Source organism: Ctenocephalides felis, unplaced genomic scaffold (assembly GCF_003426905.1).
Source record: "Ctenocephalides felis isolate EL2017-DRISC unplaced genomic scaffold, ASM342690v1 CF-g0.4_SCAFFOLD_01170, whole genome shotgun sequence".
Taxonomy (NCBI): Eukaryota; Metazoa; Arthropoda; class Insecta; order Siphonaptera; family Pulicidae; genus Ctenocephalides; species Ctenocephalides felis.
In genome coordinates, this window is record NW_020537324.1 from 54,045,220 (window position 1) to 54,057,838 (window position 12,619).

The following is a 12,619-nucleotide window of genomic DNA, read 5'->3' on the forward strand; positions in this document are numbered from 1 at the left end:
GGAAACAACAGGGCAAAAAGTATAGATTTTTTCTGAAACCTGGATGGTCTATGAGAAAAAATGAAATAAATCTTTGAAATGCACAGAAAATGGTCTTTCTTCACCATAACTTTTCTCTTATATATTATTATTATGAATATAATTTAAATGCATAGAATAATTTCAAAATTTTTATATAGAAGATGATTATGTACCTGGGTTATGCACTAATTAAATGATTACTAGAAAAATGAAAACATGAATACGTGGGTAATGATTTTTTTTTCATTTCATCATTTATCTCCCTATAAGAAAATATATTATTTAAGTACATATTTGGTATTCTATTAATAAATATTCTTTCAAACAGATAATTAAGAAATAATTATCTATAACACATTAGATTGTATTCAAAGTAAAAAAATATAGTGAATCAAAGTATATATAGATATATATAGTTTATAACAACAACATTCCTAGATATTCATCTATTTCATCTTCTCGAGACTTTTCCTCTACAACCTGGGCTTTACTCCATGGATTATTACTTTCTGTGGAAGTACCTGCCAAGGGATCTGTATCCTCAGATTTATCTGCTTCTTTTTCCTCTGTAACAACATCTTTGGTATTTTTAAGTTTCTTAGATAATTTTTTCATCTTTTTAGGATTATTTTGTCTTTTAATCTCTCTTTTTTTGCTCCTATAATTCAATTTAACAGAACAATCAGGACATAAACGTAATTTAACTAGAGCATTCTTCTTCTCATTATCTTCTATATAAGCAAAATTCACTTCCCATGTTCGTAGATCTTCTCGGATGTCACATTTCTTTGTTCCGCAAATGAATTGGCCTTTGCCTACAACAACTTCTTGCCTTACTCTCCATCTTAATGCAACTTTATTCTCTTTATAGCGGCTTAAGTCGCAAATTGTGTACTCTTTAAATAATTTGTCATAGTATTTTTTAGCTAATTGTTTCTCCCAAGTGTCAGCATCTTCGTCATCCCATAAAAACTTGTGATTTTCTTTTATCACGTCAAAATCTGTTTTATCCTTAGATGTATCACGCTTAAAATGCTGTGATGATCCCCCATAGTAAAGAAGATATTGGTTTATAAGGGATTTATGAAGTTCGTAGGTGTTCATAATTTACAAAGAAGAAATTACATATTATATTCTATATATGTATATACAAATTGACAAGCACTTTGCAACATACAATTGTCGTTTTCAGACTTATATATTCTTTTAACTACATTATATCTGCAGATTTTTTATCAATGTAAACACATGACATCCATCCATCAGTAAAATAGCTGTCAATGACATAATGGCAGCCTGTCATTATAACATTGAACTTCGCTAACTTCATTCTCTTTCGATGAGCGCCAAATTTAAATCACAACTTTGTACGTTTTAAATATTCTTTAGTTAAATATCGCTGATTAGAAAAAGTGATATATTTTGAATACGAATCCTATAGGCGTAAAATATAATTTCGAATTTCAACATGTACAATTTTACTTCATCGCATGTGTCCTCAGCTTACACAAAAAGCTAGTTATTATAAATTAATTTACAACAGTTGGAATTTATAATCAAAGTTTGAAATAATGAGAAAAAATGATGCAAACTCAAATTATTCATTGACATATGCGCATCAAAACTTAAAGCATTAATTTATATCAAAATTTTTAGTGAATATTAGCAAAATTTTTAGTGAATACTAGCAAAATTAAATTTTTCACAATTATATGAAAATTAATTCAAAGATCAGATTTTGAATGTGAAAAATATGGCAAAATCGACGGGAAAGAAGAAAGAACAAGAAAAAAAGGAAAAAGTAAATACTGACATATTTTCAATTGAAAAAAAAAATGATAAATGTGATTAAAAATACTATCGAATATATAAAACGCTTCAATGAGAGTCTGATAGCAAGCAAACTAAATAAGTCAATATATATGTAGCAATTACATATTCACTGCAAATATTTCATTCAATAATGTTCCACTATTCTCCTAATTGTAAAGAAACGGCCTACCCGATCGTCTTGCAAAACTATAATCAGTACAAGCTTCATCGAATAGCTCTTTTTAATAATTTATTGATATAATATTTTCATATCTCAGTCAGACGTGGGTGCCTGGTATGACAGATAATAAAATTATAAAATCGTTAAAAGTATAAAAGATATAAAACATGAATTTATAAAACCGCGGTGCAGGGGTTTTTGAAAATATTTCGACAAAAGCTCAAATTTAGCTTGAATACACATGATTCAGAATGACTTAAAACGTTGGGAAATAATAAAGTTAGCAAATCGGCTTTTTTTCTGACAAAACAACTTTTTTTTCTAAACTTATTAAAACTATGTAGAACGTAGACATCGACTTTACTACTTTAAAATAAGTTGCTTTAAATGGCACTAACAAGTAGTTTCTATATCATTCTATTTCATATCTTTTTGGAAATATGTCGCGTTAGCATTGTACTATAAATTATTATTTTTAAATAATAATATTATCATTATTTATTGAATGAGTAATCACCTTACTAAGAACAAAATGTAATTGTAGAAAAAAGAAGTAAAACATTATTGGAATCCTCCAAATGTTCCACCGCATGAACTGGAACACCAGGAGCAATTAGGTATAATACGGTCACTTAAAATCAAAGCAAAATGGGAGAAAGGAAAGAAAAATGTAGACAAAAGCGCCAAAACAACAAACATAAAAGGTAATCAAACAATTATTGTTATTATTATTGATATTACCTAAATCAATAATAATAAAAAATATATAAAAAGTATTATTTTTAACTTACCGTAGGATAATTTATAGTATTGGGTCCAAAATCGAAAATGAAAATTTTTGCCTATCTTCACGTTTCAGAAGTTTCTGAACCGTGGTGTGTGTGTGTTTTGTGTGTCCTCAATTTTTCCACGTTTTCGGGAGAACGGATCAACCGAGAGGAGCTAAGCATCCGATTTGATGTTCAGATTTTAATTTTATTCTAACTAAAGTTCTCACTTATATACTTTAAACAGATAATTTTAACTTTGCAATTCAGTTTATATAATTCTTATGAATATTAGTCAATTTTACAGTATTTATAATAATCTAATTGAAAACACTTAATATTTCCCAAACATTTTGTTACGATATGGGAAGTACCAGTAATTTGCCTTACGGCACGACGCCATGCACCACTAGTTGAAATTAATTCTATCCCGTTGTACTGATTATCAAAATAGATATTATGAGGGCAGTGGCGTCGGAAGCAAAATTTTTGATGAGTGGGCTCGTTTTTTTTATGATAGACAGCCAGTGGCTTCGTTTTTTTCCATCAAAATTCATTGATGGGCTCAAGTCCACACAGCCCACGCAGTTCCGACGCCACTGGATGAGGGTATTTTATTTTATTAAATTGCTTTGGTAGAAATCAACATGTTCATAATGTTTTGTGTAAAATTAATATTAGAGATTCGTATTATGAAAAATCCTAATTCAATTTTGTTCATTTTATCTTCTCTTGTTAACTTCCCGTAGGGCAAGTTATAATAATCGCAAAAAAATCGAAAATGAAAATTTTTATATATCTTTACGTTTCAAAACCTTCTAAACATTTTGGCATACCTTAGAAAAAATGGATGTATGTGTGTGTATGTGTATGTGCGTGTATGTGTATGTGTGGATACAAATTTCCGTCGACGATTTAGGGAACACGGATGAAGCGATTTGAAAAATTCAAAAAGTATTCGATTCGTATTGATAAGGAGACGTGCTGATTAGTTTTTGGCGAAAGCAAGTCTAGCCGTTCAGAAGATATGGGGCAAAAAGTTCTAAAAACGGTAACTCAGTTTCTAAGAGAATGGAGCGTCCGATTTCAATAACTCAAAAAAAAAATTACTTGTGTTAACAAGATGAAGAACTGATCAAATTTTCATGAAGGCAGGTCTAGCGATTTCGGAGATCTAGTAAAAAAAGTAAAAATAATGCCATTTGGCGGTCAAAAATGATCATTAGACATATGCACATCAAATTATCAGATACTTTATAGAGATTTTAACAATAAGTATAAATTTTGTTTACATTCCTATGGGTTCTGTACTAATATTTATCCGTTAGACGGCGACGCGGCGTTTACGCGCTTTGACATTTCGTCTCTATGCAGGTAAAGCAGTACGATTGCTCTGAAAAAAAGTTCAGATTTTCCAAAATATGTCAAAATAAAGAAAGTATTTTTTGTCAAATTTATAGTTTCTCAAAAATCTATTTTTTTTTCAGAGTAATTTTTTTTTCACAAATATTCATCATTTAAAATTTTTTTTTGGTATGGGAAGTTCCAGCAATTTGCCTTAAGGCACGATGCGCCCCACTAGTCATTAATCTCAGTTCCTAATATTTTTTTATCTAAATAACTATAGTTAGGATCTAGTATTTTGAGTATATCCATAGACGAAACAAAAATGATATATAAATTTAGTTAACATACTCTAAGAAAGCTCTATTTAAGATGCTACTATTGACGTTAAATTGAACTTTGAGCAATTGAGCAATTGAGCAATTGAGCAATTGACCCTTTTAATTCATATATTTTTAACTAATATTCATATTATGTACAATATGTGAAATTAATTTTGAAGAATAAACTAGAAAATAACTTACTCAAACTCATACCTTGTATTTGCAGTTCAGGATATTCTGGACAGAGTCGAACGAAATGCGGGTCCTCCTTGGTATCAAGAATTTTCTCCTCAACAAATGGACGCGGCTGATCATTTGATTTGTCATTTGAGAGATGATTGGTGTTTAAATCATTTTATCATTCTGAAAATATAATTATTGAATTAATGACAAGTTACAAATCACTAACTAAAAATATAAAAAAAAGTTTTGTGCTCTGTAAAAGATATTTTTTCAAATAATAATAGTAAGTAGTCAGTGCTTTCTAAGGTTTATGGAGGAGGTAGAAATTCAAAAAAACATGGAACATAGTTTTTTACTAGGTTTATATGTAAACCTATGTTATATATCATATTTTTACCTTTGCTTATCGTAATTTATTTAAATGTAGTTTAGAACAGGAATTAAATTTTAAAAGATGCTGAACATTTGCGCAGTATTTTATGTGCGCATTACTTTCATATATTGATATATTCTTGAAAATATCCATTAACTGATACAATACTTTCTAATAATTCAGAAAAAACTTCAGAAAAAAATCGGTAATATATTATGTTTTTATCTATAATTATTTTCTAAATTGCATTACCCAATATTACCAAATATTTGCTATGTATTAATGATAATACGAATTCAACCTATGTAGATGTTATATAAATTTATAACAGTGCATAAATTTTAATAATGAAATAAAATAATTAAAAATTATTATTATCAAAGGTACGAAGATCAGACTTATCGAACAATGAATGCATTGACCATTATAGGCGTCTGCCCCAAAGTAAAGAAATCTGTTATTCGCAAAGCTATGTGTCGTTCTTGCAGAAGACCAGTTGAATTTTTATTGCTTATGTTTAAATCTTTTCGTGGCAGAGATCCGTTGATTTTGCAGCCAGGTTCAACGAATTTGTAAAATTTTAATTACTGAACATCGCAGTAATTTTACTTTTTATAGATTACACTGTAAATGAGCGGCTCATGTTATCTGCTATAGCTCATCTATGTTTATACCAAACTCTTCGCGAATTGGATAGAAGACTTCCACCACCTCTTCTACCTCCAGAAAATTTAGAAGAGCAATTGAGCCGCCTCATGCGCAAAGTTGCATACACACGTGAGATTTTTACATAGATTTTTTCTTTTGGAGTAATAATGATATAACATCATCGATAATTTTTTGTCCGAATATAGCCGGAACTCGAGTGAAGAAACCAGAAGATGATCCAATTTTACAACGTAATCCTTGTGCAAAATATCGTGAATACCTAGAAGTGCCTTCCTGGCCAAAGTATCCACAAAGTGTATTTTATAAACCATTTGGAGTCAAACAACCATCTTTAGCCCCATATGACAGGCCGCGTTGTCCAGGATTAAAAGATCACAGGCCAGTAATAGTACGTAGCCGCAGTAAAACAATTATATTACAAATATCGTATATAGGTATAATTCTTATACTAGAATATTAATTTAATTAACTCTTTTTTCAGGAATCTAAAAAACCAAGACGTAAGTATTTGAAAATTATTATTATTAACTTCCCGTAGGAGAAGTTTGTTTTCATCAAAAATCTGAATTGCTAATTTTTAGTTTTCTCGACGTTTCAAGCCATTCTGAATCGAATGAGACCAAATTTAGAAAAAGTATGTGTGTGTGTGTGCGTGTACGTGAACAGATTTTTTGCCGTAAATCGACGTTTTCTCGTAAACGGCTGGACCGTTTTCAAAAATTTAAAAGCCACTCGATGTATCTCGATGAGGACTATTGTTTGTCAATTTTGTGCGACGATCGGCAAAGCCGTTTCTTTATAAATCGCAGAAAAGTGCAAAATTTTTGTCTACGTTTTAGCCCGCAATTCTAAATCGATTTTGAAAATTCAAAAACCGTTCGAAAGATATTGGTTGGGAATCGTGCTGATTCGTTCTTGGTAGAGATCGGCCAGGCCGTTTGCTTGTAATAAAGTTTTAAAAAAAAAATTCGACGATTTTTATGATTTATGATTTTAAGCTCATCCTACCGAACCGATTGTAAAAAATCAAAAACTGTTCGAAAGATATTAGTTAGGAATGATACTGATTAGTTTTAGGTGAAAATCTACCGAGCCGTTTTCTTGTAATTAACTGTTGAAAAAAAAAATAGGCCGATTTTTAGGGAACTTTTTTTGGCGATATATATCATGGTCTTATAGAACTTACTGAAATATTACGGCCTTACGACAAGTAGTTTAATTTTAAAAATTCATCAAAGTTTGAGAATTGTTTGAGTTTTTTTTGACGTTTGTTCAAAATAAAATTAGATGATTTAGTTGGTTTAACGATAGTGTACTAAGTCTTGAACATAGTAAACCATTAAAGTCCTACGGAAACTGGTTCAATTATAATTATTGATTAATTAAAATTATTGATTTTTGGAAATTTGCTTTTAGGAAATACTCCGAATTAACGTGTTCGTTCGTTCGTTTGCAATGATGTGTAATAAATCCACTCGGAATACTTATAATCACGTTTAAATTAATTTATTTTTTATTGATTATTTACACATATCGGGAAGTTCATGTAACTTGCCTCAAGGCTGTATTATACCAAACCAACTAGTTTAGATAAAATTTAATAGAAGTACCAAATTATATTATAATTTCATTAATAATTTCAAGGTAAAAAATGTCTCTGTTATGATGAAAAATATGCACCACAAAGTGGTGCAGAGGGTGAGAAATCGAAGAAAAAGAAGAAGCGTAAACACAAACGAAGACGAGGAGGTTCAAAAAGAGGAGGTCATGGTGGAGGTAGCGGCGGTGGCAAACGTGCTTATCGACCTTCTAATGACCGTTACGTATTTAAAGAAGGTGAATTAGATTCAATTGAATCACAAGATAATTCACAATCGCCAGATGCATCAGATGGTGCCACAGATACTGATATGGGTGGAAATACTGAAGAAGCAGATGAAGCAAATAAAGAAAATAACATTGAAGTACTGCGTTTCACACAAGGTAAGTCACTGATCGGTCGTACTTAAAATAGTTTTAAGCAATTATTTAAATATATATATCTCATTCAGAAATAGAATATAGACCCAAGAAAGGCGTAGGATCTGGGCGAGTTGAAACAGCTGTAGGCTTTCAAAAGAAAAAGAAACCGTTATCTAGTGCAAGTCCTCCGTTAAGGCCAGTAACTGCCAAACCAATAAAAGAGATTGACTATGAGAAACCAGTTAAATCGGGAAAGGTCAGTAATAGTTTTCAAAAATCTGGAAGGCTACTAGGTGTTAAAAACTACAAAGGAAAACAAATTCGGTCGAAAAGTGAATACAAAGATAAAAATAAAAAGCTTATTAACGCTATATCAACATTACTGAGAAAACAGACAAGTTCCTACAAACAATCGTCTTCCAAGAAAGGACAAACAGATATTTTAGATCAAGGAGCATCTTTAGAATCTAAATTAAGTATATCAACAAGGACATCAAGTTCTTCTGAACCATCTCTACAAAAAGATATCATGCCATCAGAAAGAATAGAATCAATTGAATTTGACATAAGAGCAGCGAAAACTGCATCAGAAGTAGCCAGAAAGGATACATTGTCTTTATGGATCGATAATTCATCATCAAATAACATTGAATCTTCTAGATCGAAAATAAATGATGTTCAAAAATCACAACAAGCAGGATTTAATGCAGTGAATCAGCTTTATGGTGATAAAACTAAAGTTACAGGGCCATCGATAAAGGCTGGCGGAGGTTCTATATGTCAACCAGGAACTGGTAAGATAACTGATAACACTTCGCCGGTTAGGATTAAACAGAGACACAAATTATTACGAAAAGGGAAAAAGTTTATTTTGAGAGAAAAGAATATAGCTCGAAGTAAAAAAATAAAGAAAGAAGCAATAAATAAAAACAGAAACAATCAACAAGCACTAGAAAAAACTGAGAAAAAAATTAGATCTATAGCAAAACAATTAATTGAAAATATGGAAGTACGGTCTGTGGAACTCAACCAAATCGATCTAACATCTGGAGCTAAATTAACCAGCAAATTAAATACTTCAAATATAAAAAAAGATACTGAAGAACAAGTAGATGCTGAGGGAGATCGTGTAGTAACCCATGACAATCTAAGAGTGTCAGCAACGAGCAGATTGAGAGCAAAGAGCGGGAAAAAAGAAGCGAAATACAAAGGTGGACTTTCCGGTAACATTAGTACTTTATCGGAACTTAAAAAAGCTCATAAAACTACACCAGGTATGATGAATAGTGTATAATTTAATAACCAATAATAATGTATTTTATAATTTAAAACAATCTAAAACCGCAGATACCGGTATGAGCATCGCAGGAATATCAGGAATACAAGCGTTTAGTAAAGAGTGGAAAAATGCTGACAATGTTCGTGATAAAAGTTTGAAAATAAAAAGCACGATAATAAAAGATTTATCTAAAACTGTGAAAACATCCAGTGCACTTGTTGGCGGTGATGCACATAGAAAGAAAAATATTCAAAAATATTTTAAAAACAAATTGAAAGTGAAACGTTCTACCCAAAAAATGCTTCATGATGTGTCTGCTAAAGATTCTGAAGATGGTAAGCTATCTAATAGAAATAAATGAATACTGGATACATAATACTATTGATTATTTATAATAAAATTATTTTTAGGGGCTGAAGATGAAGAAGATGAGGGTGATGGAAGAGGCAATAAAACAAAAGGTAACACATATCATAGAAATAGTTTCAAATGTTTTCTTTATATAAATTATATTTGAAGATAGCGGAAAAGGACCAAAGGGTCCAAAGGGTCCAAAGGGTCCTGAACCGGACGGTGCTTCTGGCGGACAAAGGTAAACATAAGAGAACATATTATTAATTAACCCTCCGTCGGTCGAAGTGGTCTAATCAGACTTTTTTCGACTTCAATTTAAAAAAAAATACTTCTAGTAATCCTATCGAATAGAAATTTCTTGACTCTTCCTAAAATTTCATTAGCTGTCGATCAATGAAAAATGAGGAAGAAAAAATGTACAAAAGGATAATTATAAGGATATTAACTTTTTTATACTTCGAACGGTCAGAGTGGTCTGTAAATAAACGCTTTTTGATATATGTAAACCAGTATTTTGTCTTTTTGTTTGGTATTTTCTATTCAAACTGCGTTTTATATATTCTTTGCAATGTGTTGTAACATGAATGTTAGTATTTTTACGACGAGAGTTCCTTGAAAACCTGCCAAACTTATTGGTCATCGGAAACATTGAAAATTGGATGAGTAATGCGCACATTATCAACAATTTTTCTACCCGTACTACGTTCGAAAAATGTTTTGGCAAACCTGTAGTGAAATTATATTTTCAACTTGAATTTTACAGCTCATTTCAAAGGTGACGCACCTCATTTCGTTTTCATTTGAATTTCACATTCATTTCGAAGGAGCCGAAAAAGAATAAATATTGTTTTTTCAAGCTTAACACATGCAACGGTAAGAAAACGAAAAAATCAAAACTATAAATATTTACTACTAATAATCGTTAACATATAAGACACCAAAAACTCATTTACCCCATATAAATGCATGTAAAATGAATGGTGGTCCAGCCAGACCACTCCGACCGTTTGAAGGTGAATAAATATCCGACCGACGAAGGGTTAATCACACATACAGAAATGGACATAAATATATGTATTATTCAATAGTATATTATTGAGAATGCAATGAAAATATATATGTTTCATAGTCCTTCAAGTCGCCGAAGTCGTCATGGAAGAAGACCCCGTCATAGAAAAGTATATGGATGTTCAAGTCCGCAATCATATATAGATTATAAAATGGAGTCATCTGGACCTGAAGGTAAGCGCAAATTTTAAAATAATTAAATATTAAGAGCAACATTTAGATATCTAAAATAAATATAATCGAATTGCAATGGCCACTTTTTATATTATATAGGTCCAATAATTTCCGATGAGAATCATTTAATGCACATAATTGAGGGCACTGCTGGTACTTCACTTTCATTTGATAATATGGACCATACGACATTTCTTGAGAGAAACCCATTACAAATCGGTAGGACATCAAACATCATAGTACGGGAGCCAGCAACGTTTTCGAGCAAGCATTTTAGTGAGGCTGGTTTTTTGGTATGTGGTCCTTGGTGCTCTCTCGGTTAGGGTAAGGGCCGTCTGGCAGCTGGAAGTGGTTGCGTTAATTAGTGCGCAGCCAATTTGTACAGCGCGATTTCAAAATTTTGAAAGCATTTTAGTCAGCCCAATTTTCGTTTTTTTGACTTCGAATAGTTTCACCAGACTCAAATTTTTTGTTGCCAGACATTTTGGGCGCTGCTAAATATGTGCCAGACGCCAATTTATTTATTAATTTTTTTAAAAATTCAAATCATTTTAGTCCGTCTGAAATTTTAGTATTATGTTCGTTAAGGGTAAAAACACGTAAAATTAATTTGCCAGACGTTTCTGCGGTTGTTAACCATGTCTGGCAAGCAAAAATGTCTGGCAATATGATACTAGTTTATAGCATTTTAGTCAGTCCAATTTTCATTTTTTGACTTGATATTTGATTTGATAACTTGAATAAGTTATCCAGATTCACATTTTTGTTGCCAGACATTTTGGGCGCTGCCAAATATGTGCAAGACGCCAATTTATTCATTTTTTTTTTTTTAAATTTCAAATCATTTTAGTCCGTCTGTAATTTTAATATTATGTTCATTAAGGGTCAAGAAACATAAAATTAATTTGCCAGACGTTTCTGTGGTTGTTAAGCATGTCTGGCAACGAAAAAAGTCTGGCAATATGATACTAGTAGACAGAGTGAGACAATCGCTAAATACATTGGCGCGAATGAAACAAAAAACTATTATACTCGTAAGAGCGCTATACGTTTACTAGGCAGAAAACCATAAGAAAAATCAAGTAACTACATTAGACAGTAGTGTTTGTTATAAACTTCTCTGCAAAATTGTGTTTATACCATTTTTCTTTAGAATCACCGTTTCTTACAAATTGCCATTTGGAAAGTTAAAAAAATTATATTTCTCATAATATGCAGCCTTTATAAATACATCATCAAAGGTGAATTATGAGTGAAAAATAAAAATCCATTGATTTGTTTTGGATAGATGAGTTTAACGAGTCTTTTGATATATCACATTGTAGTATTATTGTCCCAGTGTGGGAGGTTCGCATACCTGATTGTTTTGAAGGAATTAATCGAAATAATTATGTATAAATAAATGCGAGGCGTGTTATAACATCCAAAGTGCTTAAACAGTTATCATATTAAGCCATAAGACGAATAAATCTGTATAATAGACGTTTTTATTCATTGTTAAAAAAAACGATATTCCCAATTATAATCTTGATTTAAGAGACCTAGGTCGAATGACTATCATTATATAGTGATACATATTGATCTAAAATGAACTCATTTGAATTTTTAAAAATAAATTGTAACAAAAAAAAAAAAATTTGAATTTTTGAATTATTAAATACACTTCGATTTTTAAAAAAACAGTGCTCAATTTACAGCTAAAAGCTGAAAGAAAAAAGGGCGGAGAATATTTGCTGTACAATATATATTGTATATATTATATATATACTAGAATTTTAAGATTCTATTCTAGGGGTAGCTCGAACTGGTAAGGTAGCAAAACTAGTATTATCAGTATTAAGTATAGGTATGTGTTACAATTAGTTGCTGCTAAAGCCATGTAATATGTACATGTACCAATAATATTACATGTATCATGTAAAATGAAGTCATTCGACTCAGTTAACTTAGTGATAAAAAAAAATTGCGTACAGCAAAATGATTATTGTCAGTTCTCATTGCAAAACTTAAAATATATGATATTCTTAGGAAATTGACGATATTACTTAACCACTGTCGAGTCAAATTTTTCAAAATATTAACAGCAATATTTTAGAATCATTAACATAT

At 30.9% G+C, this 12,619-nt stretch overlaps 1 protein-coding gene across 1 annotated transcript; it reads right to left on the minus strand.

Annotated features, from left to right (window-relative positions):
- Positions 1-301: 301 nt before the first annotated feature.
- LOC113366602 (protein FRA10AC1-like) lies at positions 302-1,256 on the minus strand. Its single transcript, XM_026608235.1, has one exon. The coding sequence runs from the start codon at positions 1,123-1,125 to the stop codon at positions 439-441; it is 687 nt and encodes a 228-aa protein (XP_026464020.1). The 5' UTR covers positions 1,126-1,256; the 3' UTR covers positions 302-438.
- Positions 1,257-12,619: the final 11,363 nt, after the last annotated feature.

Excerpts from the sequence above, each read along its gene's own strand:
- LOC113366602 (XM_026608235.1), bottom strand. The coding sequence starts at position 1,125 with ATGAACACCTACGAACTTCATAAATCCCTTATAAACCAATATCTTCTT.